The 19598-nt window shown below is 33.1% G+C and overlaps 2 protein-coding genes and 1 pseudogene across 4 annotated transcripts; 2 read left to right on the forward strand and 1 right to left on the reverse strand.

Moving 5' to 3' along the window:
* LOC146943640 (uncharacterized) lies at nucleotides 1-4869 on the forward strand. 2 transcript variants are annotated; one of them, XM_085741918.1, is made up of 13 exons: nucleotides 1-98; nucleotides 229-494; nucleotides 2114-2194; nucleotides 2322-2390; nucleotides 2481-2536; nucleotides 2628-2733; nucleotides 2802-2876; nucleotides 2957-3052; nucleotides 3142-3183; nucleotides 3255-3419; nucleotides 3952-3990; nucleotides 4314-4376; nucleotides 4468-4869. In XM_085741918.1, the coding sequence occupies exons 2-13, from the start codon at nucleotides 231-233 to the stop codon at nucleotides 4612-4614; spliced, it is 1203 nt and encodes a 400-aa protein (XP_085598044.1). In that variant the 5' UTR covers nucleotides 1-98; nucleotides 229-230; the 3' UTR covers nucleotides 4615-4869. The 2 variants fall into 2 exon arrangements, with proteins under 2 accessions (XP_085598044.1, XP_085598045.1); XM_085741919.1 differs by lacking the exon at nucleotides 1-98 and having other exon boundaries at nucleotides 167-494.
* Nucleotides 4870-13838: 8969 nt separating this feature from the next.
* LOC146943641 (uncharacterized) lies at nucleotides 13839-14984 on the forward strand. Its single transcript, XM_085747724.1, has 2 exons — nucleotides 13839-14189; nucleotides 14871-14984. Exons 1-2 carry the CDS (start codon nucleotides 13839-13841, stop codon nucleotides 14982-14984), a joined length of 465 nt encoding a protein of 154 aa, XP_085603850.1.
* Nucleotides 14985-15264: 280 nt separating this feature from the next.
* On the reverse strand, nucleotides 15265-19152 carry LOC146943642 (phospho-2-dehydro-3-deoxyheptonate aldolase 2, chloroplastic-like; annotated as a pseudogene). Its single transcript, XR_015025667.1, has 4 exons — nucleotides 18585-19152; nucleotides 17122-17482; nucleotides 16594-16842; nucleotides 15265-15767 (listed from the first exon to the last, which is right to left on the reverse strand). The product of XR_015025667.1 is annotated as a phospho-2-dehydro-3-deoxyheptonate aldolase 2, chloroplastic-like (transcript).
* Between the last annotated feature and the right edge of the window lie 446 nt (nucleotides 19153-19598).

The following is a 19598-nucleotide window of genomic DNA, read 5'->3' on the forward strand; positions in this document are numbered from 1 at the left end:
AAATCACACACTCACACTCTTCTTGCAAAACAAACCAAACGGTTAGTTACTCGCTTTCGCTTCCCCAACCTCTTCTCCACGACGAGACGAACTAAACGGTGACTGGCTTTCGCTTCCCTCTTATCTTTTTCTGATCTTCACAATCTGTAACAAACAAACAAACAAATCTCATTTCGTTTATTTCTTTCATCATCGTTTGAGTTTGAAGTAGTTTTGTCTTTGACACAGATATGTTGAAATCGTTGGCTAAAGTGTCAAATTCAGGAATGCTGTCCAGACTACATCTCAACCTCAGATATCTCGGTGTCTCCGAACATCTAGAGATCCTTGACTGTCCGTCATCTGCAGATTCGGGGACGTGTCATGTGTACCTGCTTCCCGTAATTCATGACTCTGTAGAGTCGAGAAAGGCCGCTCTGAGCCTTATTGCATTTACACGTCCACAACTTGTCTATCTTGAACTCGATTCTACAAGAGATATCGTTTTAAACGACGTACGTTAGTAATGCTCGCTCGCTCATTCATTATTCACCTTTTAATAAATATTTTATTTTAATTAATTATGGGAGATTAGTCACTTTAGTCCTTGAATGTAGACTCTGTTAGTTAATTTAGTCCCTCAATGCAGACTCCGTTAGTCAATTTAGTCCCTGAAATTGACCAACAAAGTCTACATTCAGGGACTGTTTTGCAACTTCTCTGCATTCAGGGACTAAAGTGACTACTCCTTTCCCATTCAAGGACTAAACTGACTAATTCCCCTTTAATTATTTCTGTTAGTTATTGAACTATGACTGACACGTTGACACAACTAATAATTTGAAAAAATATGTGTTGTTGTCGTGTCCGTCTAATTCGACAATTGAACCCTTTAGGTTACTATACTAAGTTAAAGAGTCCATTAACTTTTATTATATTCTCTTGTAACATGTTGACACATTATGCCATTTGATACAATATTGGAAACCATAGCCCTTTAGGTTCTGTTTGATTAAGTTCTGATAAGTGAGAGAAACATGATTTTCTTGCCAGTTATTAGTTTGTTTAGTTTTTTGGTCCTGATTAAGTGAATCCAATTAGTAGTTGGTTGATGCAGTTTCAAGTGGTATGGTGTTGTCTAGGCGATGGAGGGCGATGGTGTGGGCTGATTCAATTGAATTAGTTAACATAAATCTGCAAAACTGTGCAAATGAAGAAGCTGTAGTAGGTGTGGCAGTTTGGGTGCCGGTAAGTGTGATAGATCCTCCTAAGGCAACACGAAAGGTAAAGTATGCATCGAATCGAGGTAGGTTTAGGTGGGGGTGGTTTGGGCGGCTAATAGTGATGGTTCGGCTGTAAGTAATACACCAGAATCACATTCTTCTTCATGGATCAAAGGGGTAGGTGCCATCGAACGGAGCGAGCCTGGGTTTGGGAGTTTTGGTAATAGGAGGTGGGGTGTTGTTTGAAATTGGTATATGTTCACAATAGTTGATGCAGGTCTATGGAAGAGAAGGGGAGTTGTTACGTGGTTACCTATTTTCTAGCATCTGACTCCTAGAAACTTGGGTGAATCCATAACAGAAAATTGAACTAAAGCAAAGCAAATCTTAAAGAGATTTGCGGAACAAAATTCTAAACTAAAAAATAAAGAAATCCGAGTCCTCTTATAAGCTCTAAATGCCTCTCAAAGTCTGCCCACCACTTGGACCTCTGAATGTTTCTTTTAGACTTCTCAATATTGGGCCTAATTGCACTTCCTTGAGCTGGGTTTGTTGTATCACTCACTTCATGATTCAAGTCCTGTCCAATATCTTCAACTGAGTTTGCATTAGAGACTCTCGTATCATTGGGTTTCAGAGTTAGGTGGTTAGTTAGCATTATGGGCATAATTAGTAATGCAGACTCAAATGGATCTGGTCATCGTTTCAAAGACAAGTTTTAAATTCTAATTATTCAAATACAGTCTTTGAGGAATCAAATCTAAATGTATGTTCATTGCTGATGAAGTTTAATTTCGACTATTTTTTGAAGGGTGTTTACTCTCGGCTGTTCTAAATTCTAATATTGGAAACTCTAGCCATCTTTGTTTATGATTTTCTCTGAAACTTTCGATTGTTAACAATCTCTACAGCCAGAGAATGAAATGGCTGTAGCTAATAAAACAGCAAAAGCCTTAGGGTTGGACGTGTTCCAAGGTGATATTAGTGAACAGGTAAGCTATTTTAAATATAACTTACATTTATTTAAAAAAATGAATTTATTTATCATTTCTACCATTTTAAATATAATCTACTATTATCTATCATTTCTAATATATTTTGTAACTTAATTAATTACAGGCTTGCCGTTTGTTCGAAGAAGATATTTACAAAAAAATGGGCGAGAAATACTACTCAGGCGCGAATGATGTAATGTTTTACTACAATTACTGTAAAAGATAAGCTAGATAGTTTTTGTAACTTAATACTAAAACTCTTTGAATTTTTTTTATTTTCTAGAGGTTTGAGATCAAAAGGATGGCTAACGACAAGGCCAAGGTTGATGTAAGGAACAGGTAAAAAAATAATTAATTGAAGTCTGTTAACTAGGTATGCCCTCTATATATACATAGATATTGATATTTAAAATGGATTATTTTGTTACAGGTTAATGATAAATGACATTTGGCAACTTGGCAAACATAGAGAAAGTATTGTAGCAATAGTAGGATCTGATCATCTGTATGGCATGGTGCACCACTGGAAACATAAGGTAGTTTTAATTATTATTTTTTTATTTTATATTTGTATAGAAATAATATTCTTCTTTTGTGTGCGTAGAAAATGGGGTTCTTGGGAATGGATGCAGAAGCAGTAATTTATAAAAAATTTCTGCTTAAACACATGATCCAACATGTAAGTATTTCATTTGTAGCTTTATCTTTATCTTTAGTGTATTGTTGGAAGAATCTTTATGTGTATTTCATGTCATGCAGACATATGATGAGCCTAAAGACAAACATGAAGTTAGTTTAATGGGTAGGACTTATTACATGCAAAAACAAATTGGAATGTTTCATCCTGAGGAGTTGGTATGTTATATAACTGTAGGACATATATTTAATGTGTATCTATTTGTGTTATGTGCATTAAATTAAGCAAGGATGTTGATTGATGTCAGGATAAGTTGAAGCAAATGAAAGAAGAACTTTTGGCTATGAAGGTAGTAGTTTTGTCTTTTGCAGTTTTTGTTTATGATATTGGCTGTGTCTAATTTATTTTACTTTTTAACAGATATTTTACCCATCACAGTACAATCAGATGAGACTTCCAGGAGCAGAAGAGCATAATCTTTATACAAAAAAGTTATCTGGTGTTGAACCTTCTCTTGCACGTTTTATCTCGGGTGACTTTTCAATAAGCAGAAGGAGTTCTCAGCCTCTCCAATCAAATTGGCAGGTATTTTATGTAACTGTCTAATATACATATCAGTACTCAGTAGCATCATATGTGGCTGTGTGAGAGTCTTAGAGACTGAGAGGACACTAAGGCGTTGTAAAGGAAAACAATGTGCATGCTGGGAATCATAGGAAAGAGAGAGAAAGTGAAAGGTTTCCATTATTTAATTAATTGCTGAGTTGGCAGTAGGGAAGATAGTGGGCGGGTGATTCAGCAGAGGGTGTATACGGTGAGGGAGTAGGAGTTACATGGGTTAGGTTGGGAGAGACTAGACATGTTCTAATTGCATAGGCTGTTTTCTTGACCTTGTTTCTTTGGAATCATATCCTTGATGTTTTAGTTGTTAAGGTGTTATTTGGAAATATCAGTTGAGCCAGAGCCGGTAAATATGATTTAAAATTTATCCTATAGGATTGACACATGACAGTCTTTGGGTTGTTTGGGATATTTTTTCTTACAGTTTGTCAGCAAGATGGAGGGGTTAGTTTTATATTTGGTTTTCTATTTGTAACTTATGCATTGCTTATTGCAGGCCATCCTTGAATTTGATTGGGAATTAGATGAACTTGAGGTAATGAATTCACTTTATGGTGTTATTAAGCCAGCCTGATGTTGCAGTTTAGAAATTATTATCCTTCTGCAACTTATAATAATAGCAATTTTTCTGAATCATGGTATATTATTCTGCACGAAGTTTATGCTATTCTGCCTGTTATTTTTACCATCAATTGCTGCCTCTAAGTGGCTGCATGTTACTGTGTTATTGAGTTCTCGGAAATCTTATTTGTCATTTCTTGATGTGTTTCAATATTTATGGCTAAATTTTAATGGCAACGGGAAATATAATAATAATAGACAAAGGCCTCTTACACTCGTTTTTTCAATATTCTTCAGGAGTTTACTGATAAGCTTATTGAGACAGAAAATTTATCAGAAGACCAAAAGGATGCCTTAAAGGTAAAAAAAGAAAAGACATTTTGTTGATTTGTTATTCATAGTTTTCATGTCTTTTAGGTAACAGGTTAGGTTGATCACTTTCTTTCTTTAGGAATTTCTAAAGAGAAAGGTTCGGGAAGGGAAGTGCGGAGTTATCAGTAAAGGGAAGTGCAGGAGTTCTCATTATCTTGTACGAAAGGGAAGTGCGGAGTTCTCATTATCTTGTACGAAAGGGCAGCGTGGAGAAATGTCATTGTAGAAATGAGTAATGAAACTAGAGCTGCACCTGATGTGCCTGTTCGGGTACTCTAAAACGAATTTTGTCCTTTTTTGTTAAAAGAAATTCACTGGACCAAAAGATATGATTACAGGTAGTTAGGAGAAGTTGAGTACATTCAGTATATAACAAAAAAATATCAATGACAACAATATTCGACCCTTCAATTGAAGAAAGAAACCACATGTATTTCCAAAATATGAGTCAATTCCGTTTATAATAGCTTTTCTGATACCAGTTTCGATTTCTGCTTCAAACATCTTAAAATATATTTGGTCTTTCATTAATCATTTATGTATTATCTATTCTTTAATTTAGTTGAAAAATAGTCAATATTTTTATATACATATAATTACTTTTAGTTTGTGATCATTATGCAGCAACTATAGCAACACATAAGATTGTTACATTATACTTCAAAATAAAAATAAAAATAAGATAGTTACATTATATTGTTACTATAAGAGCACCATTATCGGTTGTTTTGAGCAAGTATCTTCACAATAACCAAGGCTAATGTGTCAGGTTCCATGGATAATTGGCATAAAAGTTGGGTAGTATTGCTTGGCATCGTAGCATTGCATTACCACCGTGCCTTTTAGTTGAGTTGCAATAAAATAATACTATATAGAATTAAAATATGAAAAAGCAATACAATGTAATTAATTTATGGGACCCATTTAGAGTATATTGTAAAATAAATGGGACCCATTTTAGAGTTTTGTAGGAGTGGTATGAATATTTAGAAAATGCAGTTGAATGGTTTAAATAATTGGAAAGTGTGAAGTAATATAATGTATTATGTGGGACCCATTTATACCACCCATATGGGTGGTATGGATGTGGGTGCTCTAAAGAGCTTGCACATTGTGTGGATGAATGGCATATCTAGGACTTTTGATCAAAGGATGCCAACTAGTTAACTTCAATAAAAAGTAATTCACCATACGGTTCCATCATCCCAATTCAATTACACAATTAGGTTTTTACAATCTTCCTAATAGAAAATTCGGATCATTCAACGGTTGTTGCGATAATGAGCAAAAATTTTTTTTTTTTGGTAACATAAAAGTTTAGGTGGGTTCGGCTCCGGTCACCACCAGGGTCAGGGCACGCCTCCGGGCCCAAAGGGCACTTATAGAGGTACTTACAGATCACCCACCAACACTGCCCTCACATCGGCAGAGGGAATCGAACACACAACCTTCTGCAAGGAAGTGGCTCGTTCCTTACCAACTGAGCCAACGTGTGTTGGATAAAATTATTAACTTACCAAATGAGCAAAATTATTAACTTCAAAAGCTAATAAAGTAATGGATAAATAATATTTTAGACTAATAAAACAATATCCAAGAACATAAAAGTTGAGTGACACGTCCAACCATTCTTAAAAAATATTGTCAAATACATACAATTAGGGGTGGGCAATCGAATCATCATAATGGTTCGCAAATATTGAGTCAAACCACTTGTGGTTTTAGACGAACTGAACCAAACTGAAGTTATGGTTCGATTAACCGTTTTGTTGCATACAAATTGAACCGAACCCAAATTAATATTTTGAACCGTACTATACATAATTAACATTGCAAGAGCTTTGCTTGCCAGCTTTCTAATTTTGTGTTTTACCCAACAAACAAGTACTAATACTAAGAATACTAGTACTAATCAGTCAGACACGAATCTTCTTTGAGTCTTTGCACCTTCATGCCAATTACTACTATCTCTCAAATTTCTTAATTTCCATTAAAGTCCTTCTTTGCTTATTTGCTTTAACAGTAGCAATAGAAGATGGCTGCAACTATGTTAGCAACTGTTCAGACCTTAATTGACAAACTTGCTTCAACGGAGTTTCTTGATTACATCAAAAATACCAAGTTGAATATCTCACTTTTGAGGCACACACATGAATAGGAAAAATAAAATAAAAAATAACCATATATTATTTTCTCTTTTTGAGGCACACATAGCAAATTATAATAATAATTCTTATCTTTTTCAATGAAACCAACAATATATTCCCTCCGGCCCTTATTATAAGAAAATTTTCAAAAAAAAATTTGGTCATATTTATAAGAAAATGTTACAACTTTTAAGGTGTAGTTATTGTTTAGGCCAAATATCATTTGTGATCCTTTAGGTTAGATTATTATAACAAGTTAGTTCTTTAAGTTTTTTTTTTTTTGTTACAAATTGGTCTATAAGTCATAAAATATCTGCACCATTATCCTAATTTCATCAAACTCAGTCAAAAAGTGTTTGTGTGGATGTTTAATTTAAATTGATTTGTCCAAATTCACCGCTCTCAAAACTAGGGCTCATAGGTGTGTTATTTCGGTCTTGATACAAAACAAAATTAACCGATTACTTGATTTATAACATTGTTGATCAAAGATTTATCTGTAAAATTAGACTTGAATTCAAAAACAAGAAGAAAATGTGCATAAGAAATCATGTTTGATGTTATAGGTACTTTTGGACCTACCATCTTAATGTTAAATGGCTCATAAGCACTTTTAAACGAAGTTTGCTGAAAAGATAGATGACTGTGTAAACATTCTATGACTTAAAGGATCAATTTGTAAAAAACAATAACTTAAAGGACGAGTTGATATAATAAAAAATACTTGAAAGACTAATGTAATATGTTATGAACATGTAACTTAAAGGATTGCCAGAGGTATTTGGCCTATTGTTTAAAAGACTTTTTTATCCCTCATTTAATATTTCTCTTTTTAATATTAAAGTGTATTTAAATGTTTTACAGTTTTTTATGAGAATATATTTGTAAAAATATTCAAAAAGTTTCATTAATTAATGATTTTATTGGTTTTATGAGTATAACAATATTATAAGAAAATTTGTTCAATGGTTTTCAATGACACCGGTTTGACTAACATGTGCAATATTGCACATGTTAAGACAATATTATAGAAAAATTTGTTGAAGGGTATTAGTGGAATAATGAAAAAGCCAGCCTAAAATTTCATATATAGTATATAGTATGGATATTGATATATAAGACTAACAATATGGTTACTTGATTTTATTTTTAATGTATTATTGAGCGTGTCTCTAAAACTTTTCCTATTCAAAAATTGAACTGCAAAATTTTATTTCATTTGAAAATTCTCTATAAATTGTCCAAATTGCGTCTTGCCTGTGCAGAAACAGTACCAAAAAAGTATAATGTTGGCATGCAAATTTCAAATGATGTAATTTAATTTAGATTTTATGTCGATGTATGGTATTTTTTTAAAGCGTGTTATGAAAATAACTCTACATTTTGATGTTTGACAAGAGTGATGAAGGATCAGACCTTCCTTCAAAAAAAAAAAAAAAGGATCAGACCTATAAAATGATGTTACAGCGTGAAAGTAAGTAGATAACAAATTAGGTGGAGTTTAACATGGGAAAGGGACCATAGGAAAGTTATTTTTGATCATTGGATCAAATAATGAACATAATTTTATAAGGGTTTAATATGTTTTTGGTCCCTATAAATATGTCAACTTTTCGTTTTAGTCCTCTAAAATTTTCCTTCAACGTTTAGACCCTATAAAATTTTCAATCACTATATTTGGTCCCTATTTTTGATTTAATTTTTGTATTTTTTAATGAAATTGTGCAGAAATATGTAAAATATTCTAAAAAAAATTCCTAAAAAAAATTAGAATTTTTTAAGAAAACACAAATTAAATATGAATTTTTAACGTAAAAAATATAAAAATTCATATTAAATTCATGTTTTGTTAAAAAATTCTGAATTTTTTTCTAGTGATTTTTATAATATTTTGAATTTTTCTGGAAAATTATATTAAATAATTTGAATTCTACATATGAGTTTACTTTAAAAGAGGGACCAAAAGTGAAGATTGAAAATTTTATAGGGACTAAAAGTTGAAGGAAAATTTTAGAGGGACTAAAACGGAAAGTTGATATATTTATAGGGACCAAAAACATATTTAACCGATTTTATCCTTTATTATAAAAGCTAGAGTTGATTAGCTAGCATGTTTGCCCTAATCACTAGCTTTTTTCCCTCCTAAGCATGTATCTAATCTCAGCTGTTGATTTAAATTCATTGCTAATCTAATCTCAGTCGTTGATTCAAAGGCTATGTTTCAAACTACTCATTTTCTCTCTCATACAAATATGTCATAATGGCCATTGAAAACGTAGTTAATGCTAATCAAATCACCATAACTCCTAATGATTACCATCTCCTACCATTATCATCTCTTACCATTATCGTCTCCTACCATCATTTTTATGTACAGAAACTTTTAACGATTGCTAAAGGTGAAGTTTCCCCCAAATTTTACCACTAAAGTTATAGGAAGATATGCGTTTACCAAATTTTATCGTCTCCTAACTCTTAATGCTATCCGAAATAGAGTGATAGGAAGATATGCGTTTAAAGGTGAAGTTTCCCCCAAATTTTACCACTAAAGTTAAATGTTCGTTCTTCACAGTGCATGTACAAAATCAGGTTTGTTTCACTTGATGATTTAATCTTTTACTATTTAAATAAGATGAACGGATTCCGTAAACTTATTCCGTAAACTTTTTCTGCCTAACTTCTAGGATGTCGGAGAACTGCAACCATTCTTCGTTGCTAAATATTTCTACGAGCTACCGGAGCAATGGCACTTGCTAGATGGTGATGGGAATACTCATAACGTCATGTTCAACAAATCAGTTAGTCGGCCGTTGTTGACAGATGGTTGGAGTGCATTGCGATTATTCTACGAGTTTAGTGGAAGTTGTAACACCCCGTTTTCCCAACGTAAAAATTTCATAATTAAAAAATCATAGTGAATAAACTTTAAACGGAATGCTACACTTCTTAAAAATTCGTAAACTGAATAAATAACAATTTATTCTTCAAAATCATTTAACATAAGTAAGTCAAAACTTCGCAGCGGAAATTAGTTCAACATAATAAAGGTCTTTGGCACGCAGGCCTCTTTATGAAATCTCAAAAAGTCTTGTTTCGTCATTTATTCATAAAAGTTCATAAACTATACGTAAGGAATAGAAGTAAAGTCAAGTCCCATCCCGTTACGTATCAGAGCACCTAGACAAACATGTGAGGAGTCCACTCACGACGCCTCTAATCTTGGTTACCTGCAAGTTACCCATACGAAGAGCAACATTTTCAAGCAGAGGGGTGAGATTTCTCAAACAATAATATTATGCATATAAATCATATAAAGTACATTCAACAACTTAAACATCTTATAATTCATTAATCATATCTAACAACTTAAATTTCCTTACTAGTGTCATTAATCTTCTTATATTGGTCGTAAAAATATCTTAATACTAATCATAAACATCTTCATATATTATCAATTACTAATCTTAACATCATCATACAACATCAAATAGTAGTCACTAACAATCATCACATAGCATCAATATTAATCACTAACGTCACCACATTTCATCAAACATTATTTATAAGCATCAACATCTAATATCAAATATAATCATAAGCATCATCATGTAATTCACATAAATTCATTATCAAAACATAGCATTATCGAAAACAACTTCATAATCAAATTCATATTCAACATTATAAACAAACATCATCATTAAATCATAATCATCGAATCACAATCAAACTTCATAATCAAACCTCACTTAACTCGACAATGCGACTCAACTCGACTATGCAACTCTTAACATCTCAATTCATTTTAGCATCTTAACAACTTAACAACTTGACAACTCGACAACTTCACATCTTAAATCATCTTAAAAACCTCTTGATATGCAAATGCATTTGGTACCAATAGAGAGCATCAAGCTCCCAACCAACTTATATGAGCGTAAATAGGCTCTTCAGGGCATCAAGCCCCCAACATAGTGAGCAAAAGCTCCAGGGCATCAAGCCCTCACCCATCGTGTGAATGACTAAGCATTCCAGGGCATCAAGCCCCCAACCAACTTATATGAGTATGCAATGGACTCAACAACTTAACAACTTCAACTTCGTAACAACTTACAACTTAACAACTTCGGCTTCATGACAACTTACAACTTAAACAACTTCGACTTCATGACAACTTACAACTTAAACAACTTCGACTTCATTGACGACAACAACATCTTCGCATGATAATATCATTATTCATCAGTCATCAACAACATCATATAACATCATATTCATCAATCATAAACAACATATACCTTAACACAATTTGGGCATAACAACTTGAATGGCATAAGCAACATGACATTATACACATACAATAATCACATAATATATTCCAACCTATTAATCAATTACTTACATATCAAACCAAGGTAGATTCATCACAACATGGATTAAATGCCTATAATCATCTTAATTAAACTCATAGTACTCAAGCTTTGGAATTTGGAGACAATCTATAAGTTTTGGGTTAGTTTTCATAAAATTTCACTAAGACCTCCTTAGAGTATTTTCATCATATCTTAAGATCTAAAAATCATTTTCAAGCCAAACCAAAGGCACTAGAAAGCTAAATCAATTATCTACAACTTTCATGTTTACACCGAAAGCTAATTCAAAACAGAAACGGGTGAAAAATCGGGGGCCGATTTTTCCAGAACTAATTTCTCAAACAACAAAACTATGAACAACAACATAAGATTAACCCTAATCCCTAAAATTTACAACCTACAACTTCTGTCAAACCCAATTTTAGAAGAACATACTTAAGATTAGAGAATATGAATCCCACTCTTACTATGATATGATCAAGGAAAACTAACCACTCCACCTTTTATCTACTCTCATGTTTCTAACCATTAAACTACTTCTAATAACATCCCTATGAGATATCTAAGGTCTGTTCATGATTCTCTCATCAATTCTACAGTTCTTCATCATCTAATAATCAAAATCGCACATAAACCCTAATCCTCTTGATCTCACAAACTCTCCCCAACTTGTTAGATGTAATCTAATGATTTACCAACTTAATATTAATGCAAGATAGTCTCACCCTCACCTTAGATTAATTCCTGAATCAGCAGCAGCGTTCTTCTTTCCTGAGGTCTTCTCCTATTCTCTTGACTTTTCTCTTCTCTTCTCTTCTTTCTTGTTCTCCTCTTTTTCTCCAAAACTGAACCTATGTTGTAAACTATTCTCTCAACCTAGCTTCCTCTATTTATAATACTAAAATATTCTTCCCAAATTTATTTAGGCCCAACAACTTATTCTTCTTTCTATTCTAACCTCCAATTCTACTTATACTAATAGTTCTCATATTCTAATAAATAATAGAATAATGTCACATAATAAAATACTAACACTTCATATATATAAATAAATCACATAAATAGATTATAACTTAATAAAAATAATTAAATAAAAAGGAGGGCGTTACAGAAGTAAGATTATTGCTTTCCAGTACCTTGGTGGAAGTAGATTTCAAATCTTTGTTTTTGCTCATAACATTACTCTAGCTGATTATCCACCCTATCATTCCATGAGTGCGGCATCATCGTGTTATTGTACCTTTGAAGTTCCTATCGTTGGATATGGATCGACGAAATCACCGAAGGTTGTTTATTGTGTTTTTGATGCTATTCAATTAGATATATGCTATAATAAAAAAAATTTGTCTGTCATTAACAGTTTTTTTTTCTTTTTTTTAGGAACTACCTGATACTTTTGACAAATTCCTTAGAGTGAAACATCACGATTACGTCATGTTGTGCGGACCTTATGACAATATCATTCCTGTGAGACTCAAATATACAAACGACCCCATACCAAATGTGATGTTCGGAAAAGGTTGGACGAGTTTTTGTGCTGCCAATGGTATTTAGGGCGGAGACGTGTTGATTTTCAAGTGCAAGTGCGTCATGGACAAAAAATATGTTATCGTATCCAAGCGTTGATAAACACATGACTGGAGTTTTTTATTAGTAATAGTTTAAGTTTTTCTTTGAAAGAAAGAATAATTTAGTTTTTATTTTCAAATATTATCAGCTTTGCATCGGTAAAAAAAGGCAAAAAAAAGTACGTAATGCGATTTATGTTATTGTCTTTCCAGTTTAGTTTGCTTTTTTTTATCATGCCGTAGCATCTTTAATTTTCTGTTTAGTTGCAAAAAATATATTGCATCACGAAAAAAATTCATGAAATCATAGTTGATTGCAATTGAAAACTTTTAACTTGCATATTTTCGAATAAGAATTGCTTTTAATAGATTTTATGCAGTATACACTAATTGCTGTGCCAATTACTACGTATTGAAAGCATTCATGACTGCAATGATGATATTAACAAAAAACTTTCTTAGAAAAATACATTTAATTTGCATTAATTGCTTTTATGGATGCAATAAATAGGAATTGCTACAAATAGAATATTATAGTCATTCACATTAAAAACACGCAAGCGAATACACCTAGCTATAATTCCTTTACAAAAAACTTTCTTAGAAAAATACATTTAATTTGCACTAATTGCTTTTATGGCTGCAATAAATAGGTAGTAATTGCTTTTAATAGAAAAACTTTCTTCGAATAAGAATTGCTTTTAATTGCTTTTATGCAGTATGCACTAATTGCTCTACCAATTACTACGTATCGAAAGCATTCATGACTGCAATGATGATATTAACAAAAAACTTTCTTAGAAAAATACATTTAATTTGCACTAATTGTTTTTTTGTCTGCAATAAATAGGAATTACTACCAATAGAATACTGTAGTCATTCACATTAAAAACACGTGAGTGAATATACCTATATATAATTCCTTTACAAAAAACTTTCTTTGAAAAATACATTTAATTTGCACTAATTGCTTTTATGGCTGCAATAAATAGGTAGTAATTACTTTTAATAAGAATTACTTTTAATAGAAAAACTTTCTTCGAATAAGAATTGCTTTTAATTACTTTTATGCAGTATGCACTGATTGCTCTGCCAATTACTACCTATTGAAAGCATTCATGACTGCAATGATGATATTAACAAAAAACAATTTCTTAGAAAAATACATTAAATTTGCACTAATTGGTTTTTTGGCTGCTAAATAGGAATTACTACCAATAGAAGACTATAGTCATTCACATTAAAAACACGCGAGTGAATATATCTAGCTGTAATTCCTTTACTATTAAAAGCACTAATAATTACATTTAATGGCAATTATAATATCCGTACTATTCGCATGTCAGTTGAATCATAACCAGAATGGGAAAATTCGTGCTTGAAGCTAAGGTTATATCTGGAAGCAACATCGGCGAAAAAGTTTTCATACCCAGGTTATCTCTTCAACCGTCTGATGTTAAAATTCCTTTCAAATTCCAAAGAAGACAATTTCCAATATCTGTTTCAGTTGCCATGACAATCAACAAGAGTCAAGGGCAATCACTTAAAAATGTTGGAATTTATCTGCCGAGTCCTGTGTTCTCGCATGGTCAGTTGTACGTTGCAATTTCCAGGGTCACTTCAAGACAGGGTTTGAAAATACTAATCGTTGGTGGAGATGGAGAGAGTACTGATACGACCTCAAATGTTGTTTATCACGAAGTCTTTTGTAATGTAAGATGGTTAATGTTCAAAACTTTTTGTAATGTATGCTACCATTTCATTTTGTTGTTATTGTTGTCTTACGAGGGAACATATTTTTAAATTGCTATAAAACTTCTATTAACTAAATCTGTTTTACATTATTGCGATTGATTCGATTAACTTCTACGTGGTATGACCCGCCGCACGAGTCAAGTGTCTAGTTTATAATAAACACTTAACACTGGATTTTTTTCACACCATTCTCTCTCCTTCATCCCACTCACGCACCACTGTCCCAGCAACATCCCAATTTCCATGGATTTTTTTTTTAGGAGTGTTATTTGAACAACCAATTTGGTGACAACTTATTTGACAACCATATTTTACAAAGAAAAGTGGTATTGGCACGGGAACCATAGCAATAGAGAGATAAAGTAAAAAGTAATGTGAGTATGAGAGAGAAAATTGTTGCAAAAGTTGTCACTAAATGGATGTTCAAATACCATTTTTTTTCTTCTTCCCTTGTCTATTAATTGGTATCGTTTTTTTTTTTTTTTTTAAAAGATGGTATCAGTTATTTTTAGATAATCCAATTCTTATTATTATTCGTTGCATGTTCATAGATCCAAAACAAACAAAAAGCAAAACCTATGAAATTCAAATTCTTTTCTCAATTAATTAAATCCCAAACCTTTATTGCACGTTTTGCAGTCATATATTGTGTTCATGAATGAAATTCACATTTACGGTTCTTTATCCCCAATTGTTAACGCTGTCTTGGAACAACTAGGATTTCAAGTAAACAAATCGACAATTAAGAAATAATGAGAAATATAGATCTGTCTTTCAACAATAATGGGAGTAAATTACAGTTTCTCCCATTATGGTTCAAATGTAAAATTTAACTTACATGCAACAAATACAAACAACTGTAAACATCAATTTGGAAGAGTGGGGATTTAATTAACTGAAAATTTAACTTAAATGAACTAGACTCGAATTCTAACTGAAATTTGAGATGGATTCGATCACCTTTATAACAATATATCAAATTGAAAATAACCATCTTCCATGTAATATAAATTTCACTTTGTTGAGGCATGCATTTTAATATCAATATATCTAAGAAATTTTATTCATCAGCGATTACTCAAACACAAACAGACACAATATCTCTCAAGTTAGGTACAAAACTTGCAAGAACAACCAAACTTACACCTACAGAGTTACACTCAAATAGCACAATGTGCTACCAGATTTGGTCTGGGTCCATTGCATACTTCAATTATATATTACATTAATATTTGTGATCCAAGGGAAAAGTAAGACTGCTTTTTCTCTAAATTCTGAATGAGGAAGACAGAGATTGAGTGGATTTAGCCTTCTCTTGTGCAGTCTATCTGCGATAGCGAACGCAAGCTCAAGTGATTGAGAAGCGTTTAGTCTTGGATCACAATGAGTGTGGTAGCTTGAACTTATGCCAACAAAAGTAATAGTTCGTGAGCCTCCAACACATCCTGTAACGTTCTGACCAGTCATTTCCAAATGAACCCCTCCAAGGAAGCTTCCTTCTTGCTCGTGGACATCAAAGAATGCCCTCAGTTCAGCCTATCATCAACATTCAATTATATATTATCAGTGGAAATAAAAACCAACCTCAAACGAGACAGATCTTGGATATGACAATAAGGAAGCACAAACATTCTAAAGGACAGACAACAGCCATAGTAATTCTAACAAGTCAAGTTCCTGTACAATTTGGACAAATCAGAAGCACAGCCGATCAACAAAGTCAATCGTTTGGCAGCTGAAATAAGGGGAATTTGTTGACTGCTTGGTAGCCCTTTTACAGTTAGTTAACTAGGAGAAACAACGCATTTTGTCTATGAATAAGAGGAGAGACTGAGAGTGAGTGTGTATCTTATCATTTGAGTGTATTGGCCTTTGGGCATAGGAGAGGTGCGGACTTGCGAAGTCTGAAATTCATGCTGAAATAAGGGGATTCTTCCCTAGTAAATTCTAACAAAGATATGGTTTCTACCATTTTCCATGTAAGTGGACACTTAACGTTAGTTTGAAGGAATTTTATGGTTAGGAAAAACTTTTTCGTAATTCATATTTGAAAGCAGCAGAGATATTGCAGGAATAAGTGTTCTGCGGAATACATATTAAGTAAGAGTATGAGAAAACACAAAGATCGCCAAAACACCCACCTATGCAAAAAGTCCATTGCTTCCTTATATCATGATAGATTTAAGAGCTAAAGTGCATGCTCTAGAAAAAGTAGCAGCAGCATTAAGTGATGAACTACAACTCTTCTCTGGAATATAAAAACAATGTCCTAGCATAGACCATATTTTATTCCATTTCTGTATTAAACATAAAACAAACAAACACAGAGGAAGAAGAACAATCAAGCACAAATGAGAATTACCCTTACTGAATCAAAAGAACGAATTTTTAGTCCAGAAGCTTTGATGGCTTTCCCATGCATGGGATCACTAACCCAAGTGACACTTTGACCAGCTCTGTGAACTGCCTTGATAAGATGTGGAAGCTTCACTCGCATATTATCACCTCCCATTCTTACAATTACTGTAAACTGTAATTCTTCCAGGCTTGTTTTTGGGGTCAGAATATCTATCAGCTTAACAGGTTTAGTTGGATCCATTTTATCAATAACCTGAAAACCAAGTTGCCATTTAGTAGCAGCAATTTTTTTGTCAGAAATGCATTATATATCACCAACAAGACCAAAACAGGGTTGTAGTTTAGGTGTTACAAAACTATGCTGATAGATAATTATAATTACTTAGCTAGTCAAGCATATGTGAAGTAATTTTGATAAAATCGCAGCACAAGCAATGTGAAACAAAATAATAAATAAATCATATGAAAAGTAATTTGATGATCAAAGCAAAATAGGAACTTAACCAAACATAGGCAAACAGTATATATGCACCTTAATGCCAAGTAGATTAGCAACTCCTCTCAACAGTATACATGAAGCCCAGGAGTAGAATCCTCCCTAGTAAGTGCTTGTTCGTAAGGGAGAAGCAACCACTCATGGGAGGTCCAAAAGTCTGTTGTAGTCATGATTGGATGGTCAGATGTAATTCCAGCAACACTCACGAAGCCAAGAGCCTCGTCCACTCGATGCGCCAATTCACGGTACCTGTTGGTCCACACCGAAAATTTCAAGATGCTGCATCAAATGCATCCTCATTCACATTGTCACCCCTGTAACTCGGAAGCTTCACACCATTTTTCTCCTCAAATGAATCTGACCTTGGCTTTGCAAACTGTCCCGCCATTCTCCCCACCTAATTCATTCAGCATATATCCAATCCAACACATCAGCAGAAGTAATTCATTCCCATTGACCATACATAAGCTTCTAAACAATTGTGTTATTTGAATAACTAAAATTTGACAACTTTTGCGGCAACAACTTAAATGGTTAACCCAATTTAAATAGGTGGTATATTGTGTCCAGTTTATAATTAATTAATATACAAGGTGTCAGAACTCATTAACTATCCACAATTCCACATGACTTCATTAACCACGAATTCGAACAAGATTAACCATAATTTTAAGGTTAACTACAAATCTGAAAATTATGGTTAACCTTGTTTAAATTTTTTGTTAATGAAATTATATTGGTGTTAATGCATTTTAAGACTTGGTATTTCCATTATCTACAAAACCTAATTAACCATCTATTTGAAATGTGTTAACCACTTCAAAAATTGTGGCGAAAGTTGTCTAAATTTAGTGTATGTTTGGATGGGCAGTGAGTTTTGACAAAATAAATAGGTCACCATGATTTTGTTGAAGCTCCAAAGTGTAGCTTTTACCAAAACCGTAGCGGCTCACGTTGATTCTACTACTCCTACCGCGAAAGCAGTTGGTTATAAAAAAAAACAGTTTCTCGATTCTAATCCATCAAAGGGCAGTTGGTTATAAAAAAAACAGTTTCTCGATTCTAATCCATCAAAGGGTAAAGTTTTAAAATGGCCAATTAGAGTTCCAAATCCAAATAACTATAGCTAATAGCAAGAGTTCAGTCTCAGTCTCAAATTCCTATTCAAAAAGTAAAAGTAATAATTCCTGTTGAAATTTGGGGCCTAACTCATCCTTACAAAACCAGCTTGTAAGGTGAGGAGTGCCTCCTCTTTATAAACTCTTATCAAGAGTGCAATCTATCCGATGTGGGACTAAATCCACCCCCTCAAAGCCAACACAATGAAGGTAGGTGTTGGAGGGTGCAATGAAGGCTAACCAAAGGTCGCAATTTAGGCGACTAGGGGCGGACCGCAATTAAGGCAGAATTTCCAACAATTCCCAATACAACAAACAACAAAACAATCTCTATTTTCATTTCATCATAAAAAGCAGAGATAAAGAGGATAAAGAAGAAACCTCGATAACAAGCATTTGAGCACCAAACATAAGAATAACACCCATTTGAAGAATAACACGAAAAGTATCAAGAATATTATTCGCACTAAACTCCTTAAAGCTCTCAGCACAATCATCACCCATAAGAAGAAAAGTGTTCCCCATGGAAGCTTGACCGAGTTTATCCTCAAGATTTCTAGCTTTACCAGCGAAAACAATCGGTGGGAAAGATGAAAGGATTTGAAGAACTTCATCTAGTTGTTTCTGATCTGGATATTCTGGAAGTTGCAGTGCCTTCTTTGTTCTCCAGACAACAAAGAAGGCGATTAAGGATAGGGTATGGTATTGATAGGGAGGGTGTGAACCCGATTAAGGATGAAGATGTTACAGACATGTTTTCGTTTCTATGTTTCGTTTTGTCCTCCATTGAATCCACTTCTCACATTTACGTTTGAATATGATGATATTATTACGTATCTGGTGGTGGTGGTGGTGGTTTGGTATTTTATTAATTCAGTTATACTTTAACCTCAATCCTTGTCTCATTATTATCCCTATCCCCTCCACATGAGGAGGGTGTGTGTTCACCTAACCTGGATTTCCGGCCGTCATCAATTGAACGTATTCAATATTTATAAATGTTTGATTGATAACGGATGTTTCAGATATCAAACTAGATAATTTAAAATTTTGCTTATTTTTCAGTTGGTTTGATCTCGTTTTGACGATTATGAATATGTTGATTTAAAATTGGAATAATTGAAGTTTAACATGGTATTGAAGGAAAAATAAAGTAAAATACAATATTATAAATAAAATCCCATTTTGCTTAAATAAAATCCCATTCCAATTTTTTCTCTGTAATAATGTTACTTCCAAACGGCATGAGTGATGAGACATATGCCACAGAGCCAAGGAGAATATCTCACATTCAGTCCATACATACAATACAACTAACTAAACATAATGAAGTGTTAATTTGGATAATTAGATAAAAATTTCAATGAGTACTTACAGAGTTACAGGAAACGAAAA

The sequence above is a fragment of the Medicago sativa genome, chromosome 2 (genome assembly GCF_051527215.1).
Source record: "Medicago sativa cultivar Bolivia chromosome 2, Bolivia_mono, whole genome shotgun sequence".
NCBI classification, from domain to species: domain Eukaryota; kingdom Viridiplantae; phylum Streptophyta; class Magnoliopsida; order Fabales; family Fabaceae; genus Medicago; species Medicago sativa.